This window comes from Notothenia rossii (assembly GCF_949606895.1).
Source record: "Notothenia rossii genome assembly, chromosome: 10".
Taxonomy (NCBI): Eukaryota; Metazoa; Chordata; class Actinopteri; order Perciformes; family Nototheniidae; genus Notothenia; species Notothenia rossii.
Genome location: NC_136908.1, coordinates 47665705 through 47684029, shown reverse-complemented (window position 1 = coordinate 47684029; position 18325 = coordinate 47665705). Strand labels below are relative to the sequence as shown.

The 18325-nt window shown below is 38.7% G+C and overlaps 1 protein-coding gene and 1 pseudogene across 4 annotated transcripts in view; one reads left to right on the top strand and one right to left on the bottom strand.

Moving 5' to 3' along the window:
- tspan11 (tetraspanin 11) overlaps positions 1 to 8353 on the bottom strand; it is a 32368-nt gene extending 24015 nt beyond the window's left edge. The window contains exons 1-3 of one of the 3 annotated variants that reach the window (XM_079656358.1): positions 8191 to 8353; positions 5993 to 6096; positions 3784 to 3975 (exon numbers count right to left, since the gene is read on the bottom strand). In XM_079656358.1, coding sequence (XP_079512484.1) covers positions 3784 to 3975; positions 5993 to 6079 — 279 coding nt within the window. In that variant the 5' untranslated portion in view covers positions 6080 to 6096; positions 8191 to 8353. The remainder of the gene's footprint in view (positions 1 to 3783; positions 3976 to 5992; positions 6097 to 8190) is intronic. The other 2 variants (XM_079656360.1, XM_079656359.1) reach the window with 2 other exon arrangements.
- Positions 8354 to 11342: 2989 nt separating this feature from the next.
- LOC307022777 (zinc finger protein RFP-like) lies at positions 11343 to 13560 on the top strand (annotated as a pseudogene). Its single transcript has 3 exons — positions 11343 to 11360; positions 11535 to 11673; positions 12613 to 13560. The product of its transcript is annotated as a zinc finger protein RFP-like (transcript).
- The last annotated feature ends 4765 nt before the right edge of the window (positions 13561 to 18325 follow it).

Genomic DNA, 18325 nt, shown 5'->3' with positions numbered 1-18325 from the left:
TCTCCACTGACCCAACTCATTTGAGAAAGTTGCTCACACTCGTGACGGCTCAATAAAAGCATCCATCAACTGTCCTGGCTCTGCATCTGTCACTTTTATCACAGATGGCAAGGCTCCACAAAAAGAGACAAAGCAGGAATGTATTTGACAGCCTGTGGAAGCAGATTTCTCTAGGGTATCTTCTAAAGATGTCAACGCTGCTTGAAACCCACTAATGATGTATCATAATTACCTCCAAATCACCATCGCAGCAGAAACTAAATTAAAGGTGATCTAAATATGAATCACCACAACAGCACACATTCGCATTCTTGTGGAAAACAAGGAATAAAATGGTTTAATTACCTCATAAATAAGCGTCTGTGCCTCATCAGCCAAACACAAAATATTCAAAGAAAAAAACAAACAGTGGTGGCTCTAATTGCTTGGAAGCACAATTGTACGTACTGAAAAACAGAGAATACAGAACATGACAGATACAAGTTGTATAGTACTATATACAGACTAAGTAACACAATCACAAACTTTTTGATAAAATGGTTGATTACCACACACAAACATGGGTCATGCCATATAATGCAAACACAGGAAAACAACTAATAAGGAGCAACTGTGGCAGAGTGGGACGGTAGCAACAGTGACGCTTCATTGAGACCCTTATGGAGACACAGATGCTACTACCCAGCCTGTCTGAGTTTGGAAAGCAGCGATGCTACACTACCTGTCAGACAAACAGACGCAGGAGAGCGATAATCTCTCTGAATTAAGATACTTCAGCAAATGTTCCCTTCTGCTTTGCAGTAATTATGAACTGCAGAAACACAGCCTGCTCGGTAACTCTTGGTTACAAGATGTCAAAAAGAAAAACTGCGAGCTTGCTGCCCACACAAAACCTTAACCCATACTTATTAATCTCCCAAAACATAGCTCTAAATAGTAGATAAATACAGCTGACATCGAACCAAAAGGCACCACAGAGTCCAAATCCTCAACACATCAAGCTCTGTGTCTCTCCTATAGCTCCATCCATTACATCAGATAGAAAGATCTATAATTAGTCCTGCAGCAGTGACCATTAACCTCTCTCCCACTGGGTCCTGTCTCTGTGAAATAATGAGGACAGTAAGGTCCCTGTCAGAGCCATTTGTCATCATCCAGACCTTCACCCAGGGCGGGAGTGGGGGGGGCGTCATGTTATGTCGTTGCATAGTTGGGAAGAGAAGGCAAAGCTTTGTTAACAAGAAGGCGAGCACCCAGCTAGCTTAGTGTAACCATGGACTGGACCATCAGACTTTAACACATCGGTTGTAAAATGTCACTTATAATTATTATCTTTACTGGCTGCTATCTCTTGGTTAAACTATTTAAAAATGTAACACAATCTTCTGCATGCTACACTTATAAAAAAAACGTTTACTGTACTTATTGTTGTCCACCTGGATGGGTACAACTGTAATTTGTGTAATTTCTATCTCTAATATTTGATGCATAATTAATATGTTGCCTCTTTACTGTTGCTGTAACAACGTAAATGTCCCCTATATCAGGGGTTCCCAACCCCCGAGAGGTGTTACTGCCGGGCAGCGAAATAGCTGTGAGTTTATGGTAATATTTGCAGAATTATAAATATTTTCAAATATTTTCAAAAAGAAAAAAAAAAAAAAAAGATTTGCACCTATAACAGTCATATTATTTCATCCAAAACATACATAATGAATCAAAATAGGTTAGCATAAGGTCTCAGCCTCTCGTGCACAGAGAAAGTTACCGGTGCACCAATAGGAAGTGGAGCACACAGGATACAACCGTTTAATCGCAGACTGTTGTGTTTATGCGGGGAAATGCAGTGCATACATTATTTGAGATATATTTCGAACTCGGACTTCATTTTAAGGACATTGCGGCCAGGGGTGTAGAGCTATTTTTTTTTATTTGTAAAACCTCCTTCACTTCATGAAATGGCTGCAGCATCAGGAGGCACCCTCTGAGAAGTGCAGCACCAGCGCGTACACACCGCCTTCACTGTGTTCCCCACTTCTGTCGGAGTGCACCGGAACGAACGCCCCGGACGTTATTATGGCTGGCAAACAAGCCCAGGGGTCTCCCGGACATTTCAGTTATATCAATATGTGTACAGTGGTCCTAATTTGTTTTAATTGTATCCTGGTTTTAAACGTTGTTAATATGTTTTGGATGCATAATGTTCTATTTGTTCAGGCTGTTATATACAATTAGCCACTGTTGCCACCTATATTAGGCTATATTATATATTATATTAATATTTGTAAAGCGGTCCTAATTTTTTGTTTGAATTGTATCCTGGTTTTAAACGTTATTAATATGTTTTGGATGCATATTGGTATTTCTTCAGGCTGTTAAATACAATTAGCTTCTGTTGCCACCTGCTGGTGAATAAATATTAAAATCAGCTAAAATTCACAACCGATCCACACATTTTTTTTAATGTATCTGCCGGTCCTTGGCACAATAAAGGTTGGGAACCCCTGCCCTATATTATATTCTGATTCTGATTGTGGCATACATGATCATTTAAATAATATTACAGCTGCACAGTATTTCAAGCAAGTGCAACTTGAGGAAACACCAACCTTTCTACATCAGTACTAAGCAGAAAATAAAGAAAAAGGTAAAGTTAATTATTTTTATTTTATACTAATTGCAATACAGTCCTGTCTACATATTAATCTTCATCACCTTTGTCAACATTAGAGATGCAGCCAACTTGTTCTAATAAAGATAACTCGTGTTCAGTGCGGGTACCCAGGTCATGGACCATCAATTGATCGAGAGTGTGAACATTAATGTCTGATGGTGATAATGTTTCATTCATCACTCAAGGTATGATGTGATACTACTGTATGTCCTAATATTCATTTGAAGTCATATCTGCCAAAGGACATGGCGATATGTGAATTCAGTCTCCAACCTAGAGTGGTTTTGACCAAGTTGCTAGAGTCTGTTCAGTTACAGTGCAGCTTATTGAGACATTTATTATCACCTGCACATTGGAATTCTTATGGTACGTTCAAACCCAACGCGAAGCGACAAAATCACCCCGCCTCAAAAGACACGGCCACACTTAATTCACGATAGTTACATTTGTTTAACTCGGGCGATAAACTAAAAGCCAATTAGCAGTGAGAATCTCACCCTGTAGTCTCTGGCCGTTTCTCAATGTCGAGTATACCTGCTGCAGAGCCACTATTTCAAGTATACTACGTCATCGAGTGGCGCCGAATTCTGGGCATTTAACATGCATTTAAACAGTCCTTCGGCGCCACTTGATGACGTAGTATACTTGAAATAGTGACTCTGCAGCAGGTATACTAGACATTGAGAAACAGCCACTGACGTTGTTGAATCAAAAACACAAAACACCGGATCTTGGCTCTGGGCGGCGGCACACAGTCCCTCATATTTATCAGTATAGTTATTTTGGCATTAATTTGATTTGTGTATTAGAATTAAATCCTGGCATAATAAATTCATTTTGTTGTTGATATCTACATGGAGAAAAGCCCCGCCTCCTCGCCAGTGTGTCTAGTTTGAATGACGCACTAAAGCGATGCAAATCTTCTCTTCTTGTCTAGTGTGCACCTTTAGAGCAAACAATTCTTTCTTTGTATTGTTCATTTGTAAGGGCAAAACATTACGCCCAACATTTTTTTTTTTTTAAAAGGCATGAAAGAATTTGAAGATTTTAAGCACTCTTGTGTTTGCAAATCTGTAAAAGTTCCCATTCCATCGTTCCCCAGGTCTCACCATGGACAGACAGCTCTTCTGCTCCCGGATGACGGCACAGCAGCCCAGGAAGCCGGTTACCACCACCATGCTGCCGGCCAGAATGAGGATATATGCCGAGACAGCAAAAGTGCTGGAGGCCAGCAGACTCAAATAATCACTCTTCTCCACCAGAGTCCAGACTCCCACACCTAAAACAGCTACTCCTCCCACCTGGAAGAGAAAGGAGAGATGAGGTGGTGGGGTTAAAATAATACTCAAATATAAATATAAAGAACACATACTATAAAACTGGGTGTAGCTTTTGGTTGGGAAAATAAAACAATCTTGTGAGAACAATGAGGGTCAGGAAGTGACAAATAGGAAGAGAGTTCAATGCTTGATGAGTCACAAAATGCAACAACATGAGGGCGCAGTGGGTGAATTACAAGGGACAGAGGAAATAGAAAGAGAAAAAGGCAGAAGAGGCCATACATAAGGACAACAGCCATAAGGGCAACAGCAGGCCTCTAAAAGGTCAAGTCAGGGCATAATGACCACTTCCTGACAAACAATCCTGAAACACAGGGTGACGTCCAGGATCTGTTCCTCTCATCAGTGAGAGGCGGAACGAGAGGAAATGCCTCGGAGAGTCTCTCCCCTTAATCCTCCCAGTCCATTTCCGTCAAAAGCAGGATCCACAAACTCACAACAACACATGCTCAACCAAGAAGTACCGCTTAGATACTCACATGCCTGAGGGGGATTGCTCTTTGGAATAATGAAAACTATCAAATGTTTTCAACCAGAGCTCCGAACGTGGGCAGAAGCATTCAAAATACAAATGTTTTAAAGTGCTTTTAAATAGGAAGACTTAGCTTTTTAATCAAATCTAACCCAGAATCAAAACCAGTTCTTCAACACAAATACTTCTTAACATTTTAAATAGGGACGCATAAATCCAACATGTTACGTCCGTATCAAAGTGGATAGCCATCATATTGAGAAAGATGTTTTGAATAAGGATCTTTGTTGAAACTAATAAAAGCCAGCAATGTCCCAAAAATGTGATATTAGGGTAATAATTAAGTAAAGTACCAAGGGCAAAAGAGGAAATGGAGACAATGGCTAAATCTAAATGTCAAGATTTCACTGCCTTGCAGGCTTTAAGGCGCGTTGCCAGGAAGTCTGCAAGTGCTGAGTGCTGTCCAAATCCACAATTCATCCAGTCCACAACTGGCCTCAGGCGAACTGTCTGTAGACATCTAGAGAATGCCATTGGGTGCAGAATTCAACACACTTCCCTCATTTAACTACTCTCAACATTAGCAAAATGGAAGAGGGAGAAAAGAAAACTTCCTAGTATAGCAATCTGGATTAGAGAAGACAGGAAAATAAGGCAGTGGCAAATTTACAGATTAATGGCAGAGAATGCAAGGATACAAAAACTATTGAAAAGGAACTGTTTTTGAAAATTGTAGTTTTTTTCCAATTTCAGACCAAAACAAACAATCAACAGTAATACTCGTAAAACAAGCAAGCAGACTCGATGTGATGATGGTGAACACGTTCCAGTGAGTCCTTAGGCTGGGCATCTGGAGTCAGCCATTTTGTTTCCTCAAGGGATGAATTTTAAGGAGGTGACAGAGCGTAGCCCAAGCATGAGGGTAAAGCCTGATCCTTTTCCTCTATGTAACCTCCACCACAGACTGATCTACCTCCGTCCCTCTTCATCCCGGTACTCTCTTTGCCTTTCTTTGAACGTTTTAAAGCGACACGACAAACTCTGTACATTAGCTGTAAGAGCACACACTTTCTGCAGCAAATTGCAGTATCATAAAGTGTGGTGCCAGAGAGCAAGATTGTTCCCCATCGTACAGAGCCTTAAATAATCTATGACTCACTTTGGGCCGAGTCCATAGCTCAGCCTTTCTGATCTCAGATCTCTGCTTTATTCCCTCCCTGTTTCCCTCTAATGCCTCTAGGCATGCCATTTTTAAAGGAACATCTTTACTATTTATAGAAAACATTTGGATTTCCCTTTCAATAAACATGTCTGGTGATAAAGCTGGAATCACTGTATCCATTAAAAAACGTAATGTAACTATTACAGTCACTCTGAGACCTAGATAAGGATGAATTGAAATGTTGTGTCACGCTGTGTGAGTATAGTACATTGGTAGTAAACTCAAGTCGATAGAGAGGAACAAAGTATGTGTTTGTGAGTACTACATGTACAGCTGCCACTTACCCAGAAGAGAAAGTTGAAAACAAAGAGCAGGTACTTGAGACACACCGTCAGCCAGTCCGCCTCTTCATCTTTATAAACTGCCGTCATCTTCCTTCACTTCAATCCTGAAAGTGCAGTTACAAGAGGATCATGGGAAATATACAATTATATAGCAAACAGATTGGATCCTTGCTTGAATAGCTTACACAAAACAACACTTTTCAGTCAGCAGGACTCTCAGGAAAAGAACAAAAAGATGTATTGAAAAATATTGTCTCAGATTTATGAAGTTTGACTGCAAGGATGTGGTCAATAATGAGCCATTTTCCAGACTGACCTCAATTATCCATTTAACACCAAAACATCAAGGGTTCATAATTAACTGTAAATCTCAAACTAATTGTTTAACTGCTTGGTAAAAAAGTATTCCAAAAACAATGTGAAAATGAATTTGAAGTGTTAATATTTCTAATATTGCCCGAAATATAAAGTCAGAATACAACTCAATTTCTATCCTTTTTATATGACTCAAGTTTTGTTTTAGCATCCAAAACGCATTAGGTCTTACCTGGGGCAAAGTTAAAATAAATATTAGAAAAGAGTAAAACAGCAAACACACAAATATTGACAGGTAACTGCAGCATTCAAATGAGTGAGGCAGGGGGGGGAAACACACTCATCTCAAGTATTGTCATTAAAGAGCTCTGCGTGAAATGTGTATGGAGTTTGTTTGCCAAAAGAATACATCTGGCTGACAAATGTCACAACAAAAGCAACATCTCAGCAGGAACACCAAGTTGATTTCTCAGCATTTACAGTTTGCCGTGAAGTGAAATAAGCTACAAAAATAAAAATGCTCTTCTTCTCACATTTGTAGGACTCTTTACAGCACATATCTCCCAGCCGATCACACAGTAATATCAAGTAGCTGTCTCAAAGGACATTTAACTTTGACTATTAAAACAATTAATCATTCTTACAAGTATGCCACTGCAAATGTTGGATGTACATTTTAACTCCATCTGCTATACATTTACTATGTATAGCAGATGGAAGCACATGTTGCTAAGTGTTGCAGCCTCCGAGGTATACAATATAAACTTCTCTTATTATGGCCATACATGTAAAATATTCATAGCACTGAACAGGCCATAAAACTTTTAATCTTGAATTGAGATGAGCAGTTTCATGTCTGTAAATAAAAGGCCATGGGGTGTGAAGCACTTAGACCCATAACATTGATCTGCAGGGTGTCTCCCCAGTGAATCCACCAAAGGTAATGGTGCAGGTTTTGTGATTGTTGTCCATGGAGTCATGCAGCAGCTCCAGTCCTTTACATATGACAGTAGAGGCTGCTGTTGTTTTTGTCATTTTTGTGAGAACCACAAAACAAGTGTTCCTATTGGACCCTAAGGCCCTAAAATAAAGTATAGTTTATGTCCACTTGATTAATCCACCTGTGACTGATTTTAGCTAATGTTAGCTTAGCTACTTCAAAGAAAAAAAGCAACAAACAGAAATGGTTTTGAATGTTGCTAATGGAAGAAGCATGCGGTTTACCTAATAGCCTACTAGTCGAGTTATGTGTCAATTATTTTCAATTTGATGTTTGAAAACTACGGAAGGTTAGGGCCACATGAGGATAACAATTTGGGACGCGACTGTAATCTCAGAATACTTAGAAAAAGTAAGTTTTGAGAGAATTAAATACTTGTTTTTTTCCTGAAAGTCTCAGAATTCTTTGTTTATAGTCATATCTGACTTTTTCATAGAATTCTGACTTTAAATTCAGAACCCAAAAAAGTGAATATAGAATATAGGTAACAGGTGAATTAGCACCTGAGCTAATTTAGCAAGGCTCTTCTGTGACCGTTTCCCGTCCAGATGCGTTCACTGGCAATGTCAGATAACTTTACCGCTACGAAGGTTTCTTCTATGACACATGCCTTGGGGAAGACGGACTTTGACCACAGCAGGTGTCCTCTAGTCTCAATCAGGCCATAACTCAAGCTAATATGCCTCTTTTTATGCTTTGGGACACACTTTCCTGCCTCCTTTTACAAGGCGGGGTGTACGCTCGAGCATCCTGGTGATGATCCTTCGAGAAAAAACATCCCTCCACCTGCGTCGTTGATGCGCAGGACAAAGTTTAACCAGATAATCTTAGCGTCACATTGCTAATCCAACATTTTTGTAACGTAGGTCAAGAACATACTCACCACACCAGGGTTTAGTGAAGATAGATAGCCTCTTTTTGTAGTGTTTCCCGTTAATTCACAGTGTGTGTCGCTGCTGCAGGGGCGTGTATCCAGTAGCTTGTTGCTCTCAGGCTTCAGGGGGTCCGAGAGCAGGGCTGTGTGCATGACGCCTTTGGGTGCAGCTCGGATTTTCAATTCGATAAGCATTACAGGACTCTTGCTCTCAATAATAGTCGCGCAAGCAGCAACCATAGAGATCTAGACGTAGCTTTTCTCGCTTTAAATATTAAGACTGTTCTGAAGTTCTTTTCTTTCAATGCAAACAAAGAGAATATACTTTTTACAAATTGTACTACTGCCTAATGTTCCAGGGAGACGATACGATGCAAATGAAAGTTACAGCAAGGTCAATGTTAATCAAACCCCCATTTAATTTGCAATTACATATACATATGTTCATGTAAATAGATGAAGAGCAACATATGTCAGTTAGCCTATATATTTAGCCTAAGGTATATTTTTGGGATATTTAAAATATAAGAAAATGCAAATAATGTCAAGTGTAATGTTGGAAGGGTTTTATTTACTAATGGCTAAATACGTAAGATATAAATAAATCAGGGTGTTTGAAATGTTGAAAACATAGACGATCATTTTCAGATTTCTGATAGTCTTTGAAGGCAGCACAGTGTGAACTTGTGGAAAGGGTCACAGTGACAGTAAAGGAAATGAAGTTGCTACCCTTAACCACAAGATGGGCTGAGTACCACGTGCCATTAATAACGGCATAACCTTGGTTACAATGTAACCAAATACCACAGGAACAGTTTCTCAATGAGGTCTAGATGAATAAACAGAGATAAAGAGGGAGGAAACGCAGTCACTTGGTGTGTGTAGGTTTCTTGCAATGCTAGTTTGTACATACATAACTGTCTATGAATGCAAAGTTGAAGCCCTTATTGTTGATGTATGTATATGATTGTTATAATTTCATAAAAAACAAATATTATCTTCTAAATAAAGTCAATGAAATGGTCCCTGCCCCATTTTGCTTTTGTATGGATTCCAACTTCCTCTCGGATCATTGACTATGTTGTTGCCTCTTTTTTCCACCTCAGTAATTCAATAAGCTTGCAAGCTATCAGGAGTATAGTGGCTCAAGTGGGAGGAACTCTGCAGTGGACACCTGGACTGGAGACAATCAGTCTACCAACACAACATTACAGAAGATGTGATCCATAGTTTGCCATTGTAATTATCATTCTAGCTGAACAAAATGAAAGCACAGAATATCATCGCTCTGCGGGAATTTGGACACTGCCTGTTTTCCATTTCCTCATATTTGCATAGGCGACACATGGTAGAACAAACAGAAATGTGGTTTCCCCGAATGCCAATTCTATGACTAGCCAGAGCCTCTGTGTCCAGTCACATTCTCCTTGAGTTAGTTTGTGGCCCGATAATGCTTTCTCCCACAGGAGCAGGCATGACTGACTGATCATGCATGCGAAACACAAAATGATTGAGGGGAAAGCTAACATAATGTGCATCAGTGTGTGCATGTGTGATTGTATGAGACACAAATAAAAGAATGATCTGTCAAAAAATAAAAACAACAAAACCTGCACACTTTTGCATCATTCATTAAAAGTTCAAACAATATTTGACTGATTTTAAGCATCTGTTTGCTTGGATTTGTGCTTGTCTTTTTAGATGGACAGCATGGTGTTTCTCCCATTGTGAAAGTTCTATATAAAGTTAATAATTGGTTAGAATACTTGAAGGTAATATAGGTAAATACAATGTTCTTGCTTGAGCGTTATTCTTTTATCAAAATGACTTAAGACTTAATAACAGAGAGATAGTATGTTTTAACATTTTATATGTTTTGTTTGAAAAGTTAAACCAGTAATTACAGGTTCAACTCCCAGAAGTAAAAGTGCAATGGTGTAAAGTTTGTCACTCAGCTTGTGCTTGTTGTGGCTGACCTCTTGTGGCCAGACTCACCTGGAGGCCACATGACTGACAGACAGGCATCCTCAAAAAGAGCAACTGGGGAACATCTTTAGAATGTGTGTGTGTGATAGGAAAAAGCCAGGATGGACTTACAGTATAATTATTATTCACAAGTAATGCTCACATTGGCTATGATATTCTCTATTTGTGCGTTCAACAAAGAAGTTTCCTTGGGTTGTTTACAGGGTTGAGAGAGTTACTTGAAAACTGTAATCCTTTACAATTTCTAGTTATATACTATTACAAAAAATCAGTAACATAATCTTAGTATCACAATATGAAAGAAATGTAAACTAAATACTATGTCTATATACATTTTGGTTACCTCATTATCAAATGCAATGCAATAAGAGAGAAAATAAATAACAATAAGTTGTTTTTTATTTTATTTAAAGCAACAAAACAATATGTTCTTAGAAAAAGAAGAAACCAAGATATTTCGTATAAAAAATGTGTCATCTTAAATTAAAGGCAAGGCCCAAAGAATAGTTTAGTAATGCTGTTATTAGTTTAAAACATTTATTAAATGCAAACACAGTATTTATGAGTATTTAATCAGGTGTCCACCTACTGCATTAAAACTAAAAAGTATGTTTGATAAATTGATATTTATTTCAAAATGTATTATAATGTTGTAGTCCTTCTAGTTATCCCCATTTTTGAAATATGTACAAACTAATCAGATTTCTTAATGTAACTGTAATAGAATAGAGGTTTTTTTTGTATCCTAATGACGTTTTCCGTTACACCCACAACCGGGTCGTTAATTAACTCTGTCACAGAATAAAATTCATGACTGTAAACATATGGAGAGTGTAAATGTGGTTGTAGCTAATCTCATAAAAATGTAACAAATGGTTTAACATGATAAACATTATAAAATGTAGTGTTGTCATTGTAAGCTTCTGCTGCTCTGAATTTGCACTTTAGCACTGTGACTCAATAGAGATGCTAGCATAATGTTTCTCTTCTCCTCATGAAATAGGATGAGATAAAATAACTCCCTGCTAATAAAGTTGCAAAAATCAATATGAAGAATCTGATGTTTATAAGCTGCTTAGTTTTTGCAACAGTCCCTGCAAATATACAAAACTTGTACAGTTTTCTAGACTAAACATGAGTAAATTATCCTAAGTTAAAAACAATACGAGGTAACCATGAAGTGGTTAACATCTGTATGTCGATATTAAATGTCTATATTGTTTTGCAGTTTACGGTAAATGTTTGCACGGAACTATTTGTAAACAGCGTGTTTCATGACGGACACACACAGCGTTGGGTAGGTCAGGTAGGGCAGCACGTGAAGGCCCAAATCCAAACCACACCCTACCCTCTCCCCCTCCTTTCAGGTGGAGGGTGTAAATGGATTTTGGGACGAACTTGAAGTCAGGTGCGATGCAGACTCGCTGCTTGATAACCCACTACCCCTCATCACTTGGTGGTTTGGAACAGCACTTAATGTGGCGGACCCTCCGCGCGAACGCAAGGGTAGTGTGTGTAGAGGGAAAAAACATTTTTGACCGTTGGCGCTCATCCAAATGTTCGGCCTTGATGTAACAACATTCATAATTAAGTAAATATAACACCCTTTTCACCCTGGTTACACGTTTAATTTGCCCTGTACGGTGGGCGCTGTAAGTGATGAAAGTGGGGGATGTTGGCTTATCAGGCGCCTGCAGCTCACAGCCAAAGTGCGAGCGTGGTAGCGAGAGAGCGAGCAAGGGAGAGGGCGCACCGGTACCGGCGCTGTTGTTATTAGAATCTGGTGCTAGCTGCGCTAACGGATATAAGAAGTAGATGTTTCTACAACCAGGGTGGAGGAGAGCTCTCCTGTCTGACTGAGAGGCTCAGTGAGGTTAAGGACTCTCTGAGTATTTAGATAGTTAATTTTAGTCTAAGTTATCTCAGTGGGTCTCAAACGTTTTGACCACAAATTATGTAAACACAATATTTCCAAAGCACTCCTTTATAATTATTAGGATAAATAAAAAGTTTATCGCCGGAGCTGTTAGATTAACATTAACATGCTTATTGTAGTACTAAGTGCAATGCCTTGCGGCCTGTAGCACCATCCTTGATGGAGCATATGTGTGGGCAGGAAAGGAGTGAGCAGAGAGTAGAGTAGTTGTCGATTCTTGTTCTGTTTTCTGTGACTATCTGCCTCACCCTGTCAGACTTTCAGTTGCGCGCGCTACTAAAGAGACGTGTTACCATGGAAACCAAACAATGGTGTAGCTGTATTAAAGTCAGAGTGGAAACAGTCCTGAGTAAATCTGATTTAGTCAGAAATCGGGAGAAATATGACCCCGGGAGGAAACCGGGAGAGGGCAATGAAATCGGGAGTCTCCCGCGAAAATCGGGAGGGTTGACAAGTATGCGTTAGCACCGCTACTATGACTCCATCGTAGGGGAAACACTGAAGCTCAGTGGTGAGCCAGAAAGAAGCCAGTGTGCAGGTCTTCAGCGACTTGATCATCTCCCTTCAGAGAAACCAGGCGGAGCTTGTTGAGGTGATTGAGGAGAGGTACAGAGCAACAAAGCAGAAGGCTGACGGCTTTCTCACAGATCTGAGGATGGAAGTTGCTGATCTCCAGAGCAGGAGCAGCCAGCTGGTGCAGCTGTCACAGTCTGAGGATCACCATCAGTGTGTTCAGACTTTCCAAACCCTGTGCTCTTCTTTAAACAAGCACTGGACCAACGTTGGTGTCCACTGCCATCTGTCCTTCCAGGCAGTGAGAGGTACTGTAGGTCTGCGGAAACAGAAGGCTGATCAGATCGTGGAGGAGCTTCAAAATGAGATCAAGATGAAAAGAATGAGAGAACATGCAGTGGACTTGACCTTTGACCCTGACACACACAGCACATTGCTCACTGATCATAAGCCAGGATGGGAAACAGGTGGCAGATGCAGGAAAAGAGCAGATTCTTCCCTCCAATCCAAAGAGATTTGAAATGTATCCAGAAGCTTTGTCAAAAGAGGGGTTTACAGCAGGGAAGTTTTACTATGAGGTGCAAGTGAAGGGACAAACTGAGTGGATTGTTGGAGTGGTGAGAGAGTCCTATGAAAGAAAGAAGGCCATAAGTATGTCAGTAGAAGATGGTGGCTGGGCCATTGAGCTTCATAATGGATCATACAGTGCATTAACATCACCAATAGTTAAAATGACACTGAAAGAAGAGCTTCAGAAGGTGGGCGTCTTTGTGGACTATGATCAGGGAGTGGTTTCTTTCTACAACGTGAACTCTAAATCACAAATACATTCTTATTCCGGCTTCCACTTTACAGAGAAAATGTATCCATACTACATTTACAAAAACAACAATGGAAGAAACTCTGCTCCTCTCATCATAACCCCTGTACTGCAAACAGACTGAGTTCATTACTTCTTTAAAGACCACAGAAAGCACTGGTCTCAAATCAGTTAACACCTCTTTATTATCTAAATTGCATATATCTAAATTACATGTATTATCTAAATGACTTTCAATCCATGATTGATATGTGAAAGAAGTAAGACACTGCTTCATCATTAGCATTTCCTCCTTCTCTCTTTACTGTATGTGTGTAGATGGAAACTAATGATACTAATGTTACATAATGTTGTCAGATCCTGTTCTATGACAAGGGTTAAGGTTATCAATGTCATTTTACTTTGTTAAGACCTTTCACTGATAAAATAAGTTAAATGCAGTCAAATGTAACATTCCTGCAAAATGACATATATTTTTGCCCACTTGAATCAAGACATTATAAATACAACTACTTCCCTGGCTATGATTCATCTTAAGGAGAATCACTAAAAGGGACGTTACTGGAAATAAGTCTGTATATATTCTTAATTTTGTTGTTTTCTTGAGATTATTTTGTGCATTTGACAAATATTGCTGAATGCACTGCACATGTGAACTAATTATGTAGTCACAATATTAAAGTGATCGTTGTAAAGCATTTGAACAACTCTTGCTCATTGACGTTCTCCTATAGAGAAAAAGGATGAATTTACAAGCTCTAATTGGAGCGTCTGTATTTCAGCGCCTGAACACAAAAGAGAAACAGATGTTTGAACGTGGGACATTAAAGTAATTTAACTAAATCTGCTCTCTCTTTTAAGGCCATCACACATTGTATACATGCTTCCAGCTTATTTTCACACTTTTTCCCTTAGTGCATAAAACACATTCCAGGGAACCAGTCTTGCCAACATTCTGTAATATGAGATGTTAGTTTAAATAAATTGTAAAATTATATTTATATTGACATCATTTTTATATTTTATACATCTGTATTTTATTCAGTTTTAATTGTTAGGGTGATAGTTACTAGGAGATGTTTTAATGTTTGTTAGACTGCAGATGGAAACTATCTGGCACATAGCATCGCTTCTCTTTTTGATATTAATGTATTTTTATGCATGGTCCTTGTTCAATAAAGACATCTAATAATGTTAATATAATCATAATTTTAAGTATAATAATGCAATGAATAATAATAATGATTCCATGAATAATAATAACTCTAATAATAATTATAAGTATACTGATACCATGAATAATAATTATCGTAATATAATTATTTACTATTATAATAATAACAATATTAATAAAAATACTTTGAATATTAACTATAATAATTCAAATAATAATATCATAAAAATTGTACTTTACTATTATAATACTATAGTAATAATAAAACATTAATAATAATATGAATAATAATAACTATAATAAGTGTGTGTGTTGGATGCACTGGATGCACACATCATTCTCGAGTGTGATGCGTGGGCCGATGTTCTTAAGCACCACGGATGGAACTCATCCATGACTAAAACCTGGTGCTTTGTATTTGTGATTCAAGCCCATTTTTCTGAGTGACAAATGTCTTGTTATATTTTTCAGAGAAGGTTCCAGCTTTTGACACAGCACGAAATGAGTCAAAAATGAAATGGAGGTGTAGACAGCATGAAAATGGTAATCAAACATCTAGAAGTAGGATATATTATACAGAATTCTCAGGAGGAAGGCAGCATGTAGTGTGGATATGAATGCAACATTATGTAGTGAGAACTCAAAATGGATAATACACGTATTTCTTTTTTTCATTGCATTCTCACTAAGATGAGGTAATTCCAGCAACAAGAAAAACATTTCTTTTTTGACAGACAGATAGACTGTCAATAGTGTCATCAGGTGGAAAATGGAAATACAATTATAAGGGAGACTTTATAGAGAGGTGCAGTGATGCGTCCTAAAACCCGGAAGTAAGCTGCTTACGGTTCCCTCGACAAAAAAGCAATGCAATTTCTCCATAGAATTTTGGAAAATAGCTCAAAATAAGGTTGTGGTTGACACAAATTTAAGAGACGGATCACGTTTTGTTCAGTCGGAGAATCTCCACATGTCTACCATACTTTTATAATTTTCGAATCATAAATCTAATCGATAGATTTATGATTCGAGCTATTTTCCAAAATCCTATGGAGAAATTGCATTACTTATTTGTCGAGTTAACTGGCTTTTTGTAAGCTTTTTGTACGTTGAGCCACAGCACAATCAGATTCAGAATACTTCAGTTTCCATAACATTTACATAATGGAAATGTGTCTTTGGCACTGGCAAATAAGATAAAATAACACTCACTATAAACTGTACAACGTTTGATTCATACACACAAAAAGAGGGAAATTGCAAACTAAAGTGACTAAGTGGCAGTCTTAATACAAGTACAGAGTGATACTTCCACTGGCTTGGGTCCATCAAAATATCAGTTGTTTTTTAAATAAATAATTACATGAAAATGAGGTGATGTTGGTGGCCCTAAGAAGGATCATTGAGGCTTGAAAAGATGATATTGTGTTTTGCTTTTTATTGAAAGAAAACAAATGTTGACTTTAAATAAATATTTTTCTCCAAAACATGTGTGCCACAATTATTGGCACCCCTTGAACATCCTATGATTAAAATCTAACTGGAATATATTTCCAGTCATATCTTGCATTTTTAGGTGCACCTGTTTGATTAAGAACTCTTAATTGGTCAACCATGACATAGGCCAAAATTCCCTTCGGGAAAAGACCCGAGAACACACTGATGATCTGCGACGAAAAGCTGTTGAGCTGCACAAATTAGGAAATGGATATAAGAAAATCTTGAGACAGTTGAAAATGCCCATTTCCACTATCAGGGCAATAATTAAGAAGTTTAAAGCAACAGGAGATGTTTAGAATCAGCCTGGAAGAGGACGTGTGTGTACATTGACACCACACACAGTGAGGAGCAGGCCCGGACTGGCCATCGGGAGCACCGGGAGGTTTCCCGATGGCCTGGCCTGTTAAGTGGCCTGCTGGCCTGAGGATTTTTTTTATGTATGTATTGTGAACGCAACGCTGCGCAAATGTGGGTCTGACTCTGCCTCACAGAGGGTGACTGGCTGTCTACGATGTGGCCTGCCGACATGGCCACTTTCATACAAACCATACACTAATGCCCTCGATTGGTTTCTGTGTGTCATTCAAGCTCGGGAGCAGTGGTGTAGTGGGCGTTGGACGCGGGGGTACGCCTTACCCCCACTTATTTGGAGCATGATCTTTTTTTCAATAGTCTAATACGTATGAAATCATTGCCAGTGTTATCAGTTGCAAGTGTTTATTTGTTGTAATAATGACAAAAACATAATACATTTCACAGTAATTATAATAAAAAATAAAAACGATTTTCTTAAAAAATATGTGATTCCTCATCACGCTCGTGACCCCGAGAGAGACAGACAGACAGACAGACAGACAGACGCTGTCTGCTTAGTTGCAATACTGTAGCTTATGCAATTTAGGCCTATAAATTGTTTATGTGCCAGTGTGTCCATGGTTTTGAGTCTGTGTGTGTCGAGCGCAGCGCCGTCTGCTTTTAGCATCTGGTGCTAGCTAGCTGTGCTAACGGATATAAGGAGCTGTTTCAACAACAAGGTGGAAGAGAGTCCTCTCCTGTCAGACTGAGAGACTGATAACTACAACTCAGGTGAGGTAAAGGACTCTCTGAGTGTTTAGATCAGGGGTCCCCAAACTTTTTCCTGTGAGGGCCACATAACTTTTCCCTTCTCTGATGGGGGCCGGGGTCAGTTTGTAACAGAAAAAGTGTGACGATCGCAGGGGTGCCTAAACGTAAACATTTATTGTTTTCTAGAAAGCCACACATAACCAAATATTAATAACCCTTTCCGGGATCTTCACAGAAAAAAAAGTCAGGAAATAAATAATAACACTATTAATGAAATAAATAACACTATTTATTAAATAAATAATAACCAAATAACCCTCTCTGGGATCTTCACAGAAAAAGTAAGGAAATAAATAACACTATTTGTGAAATAAATAATAACCAAATAACCCTCTCTGGGTTCTTCACAGAAAAAATAAAGTCTGGAAATATATAATAACACTATTTATGAAATAAATAATAACCAAATAACCCTCTCTGGGTTCTTCACAGAAAAAAAGTCCATTGAACATTAACTTTCTGTTGTGCCGTGCACAATCTTAACAGGTAAAAGTTTAGCTTAGTTGTCAGAGCAGAATCTCTTACTCAAATGACTCATATGCAGTCTCTCAAAGTTCTTGTGTTCCTTCCTTATAATCCTTTTTTAGGTTCCAGTAGGCTTGTAGAGACCGCTGTTTGCAGCTCTCTCTCATCAACTTCCCTGTGAAAACCACAAAGCAAGCAGGCTGAGAAACCAAACTAAGTGATACAGCACCTGCACAGCACAATACATTTCACGACCAGTATGGTTGTGGAGATGGATTTTATCGCAGTAGATTTTATTATGATTACATTTGTTTATACTCAGAATGACTCATTCAAGTCAGAAAAGCGAGCTTACCTATGTATGTTCATCAGTGTGAACCGTGGGCCTGCATCTGGCTGATGAGAAGTTGAATGTCAGGTTCCATTCTAGTCACAGCCAGTCTCAAACACTGATGCAGATGTTCATCTGTCAATCTTGATCTCATCTGAGTTTTCAGGTGTTTCATGTGTGAAAAGGTTTGCTCGCAGATATACGTGCTGCCAAAAAGTGTAAACATCTTCATTGCGTGTTTTTTATGTTAGGGTACGTGTCGTTTGGGAGGGCGGCATAGAAGTCAATGAGACT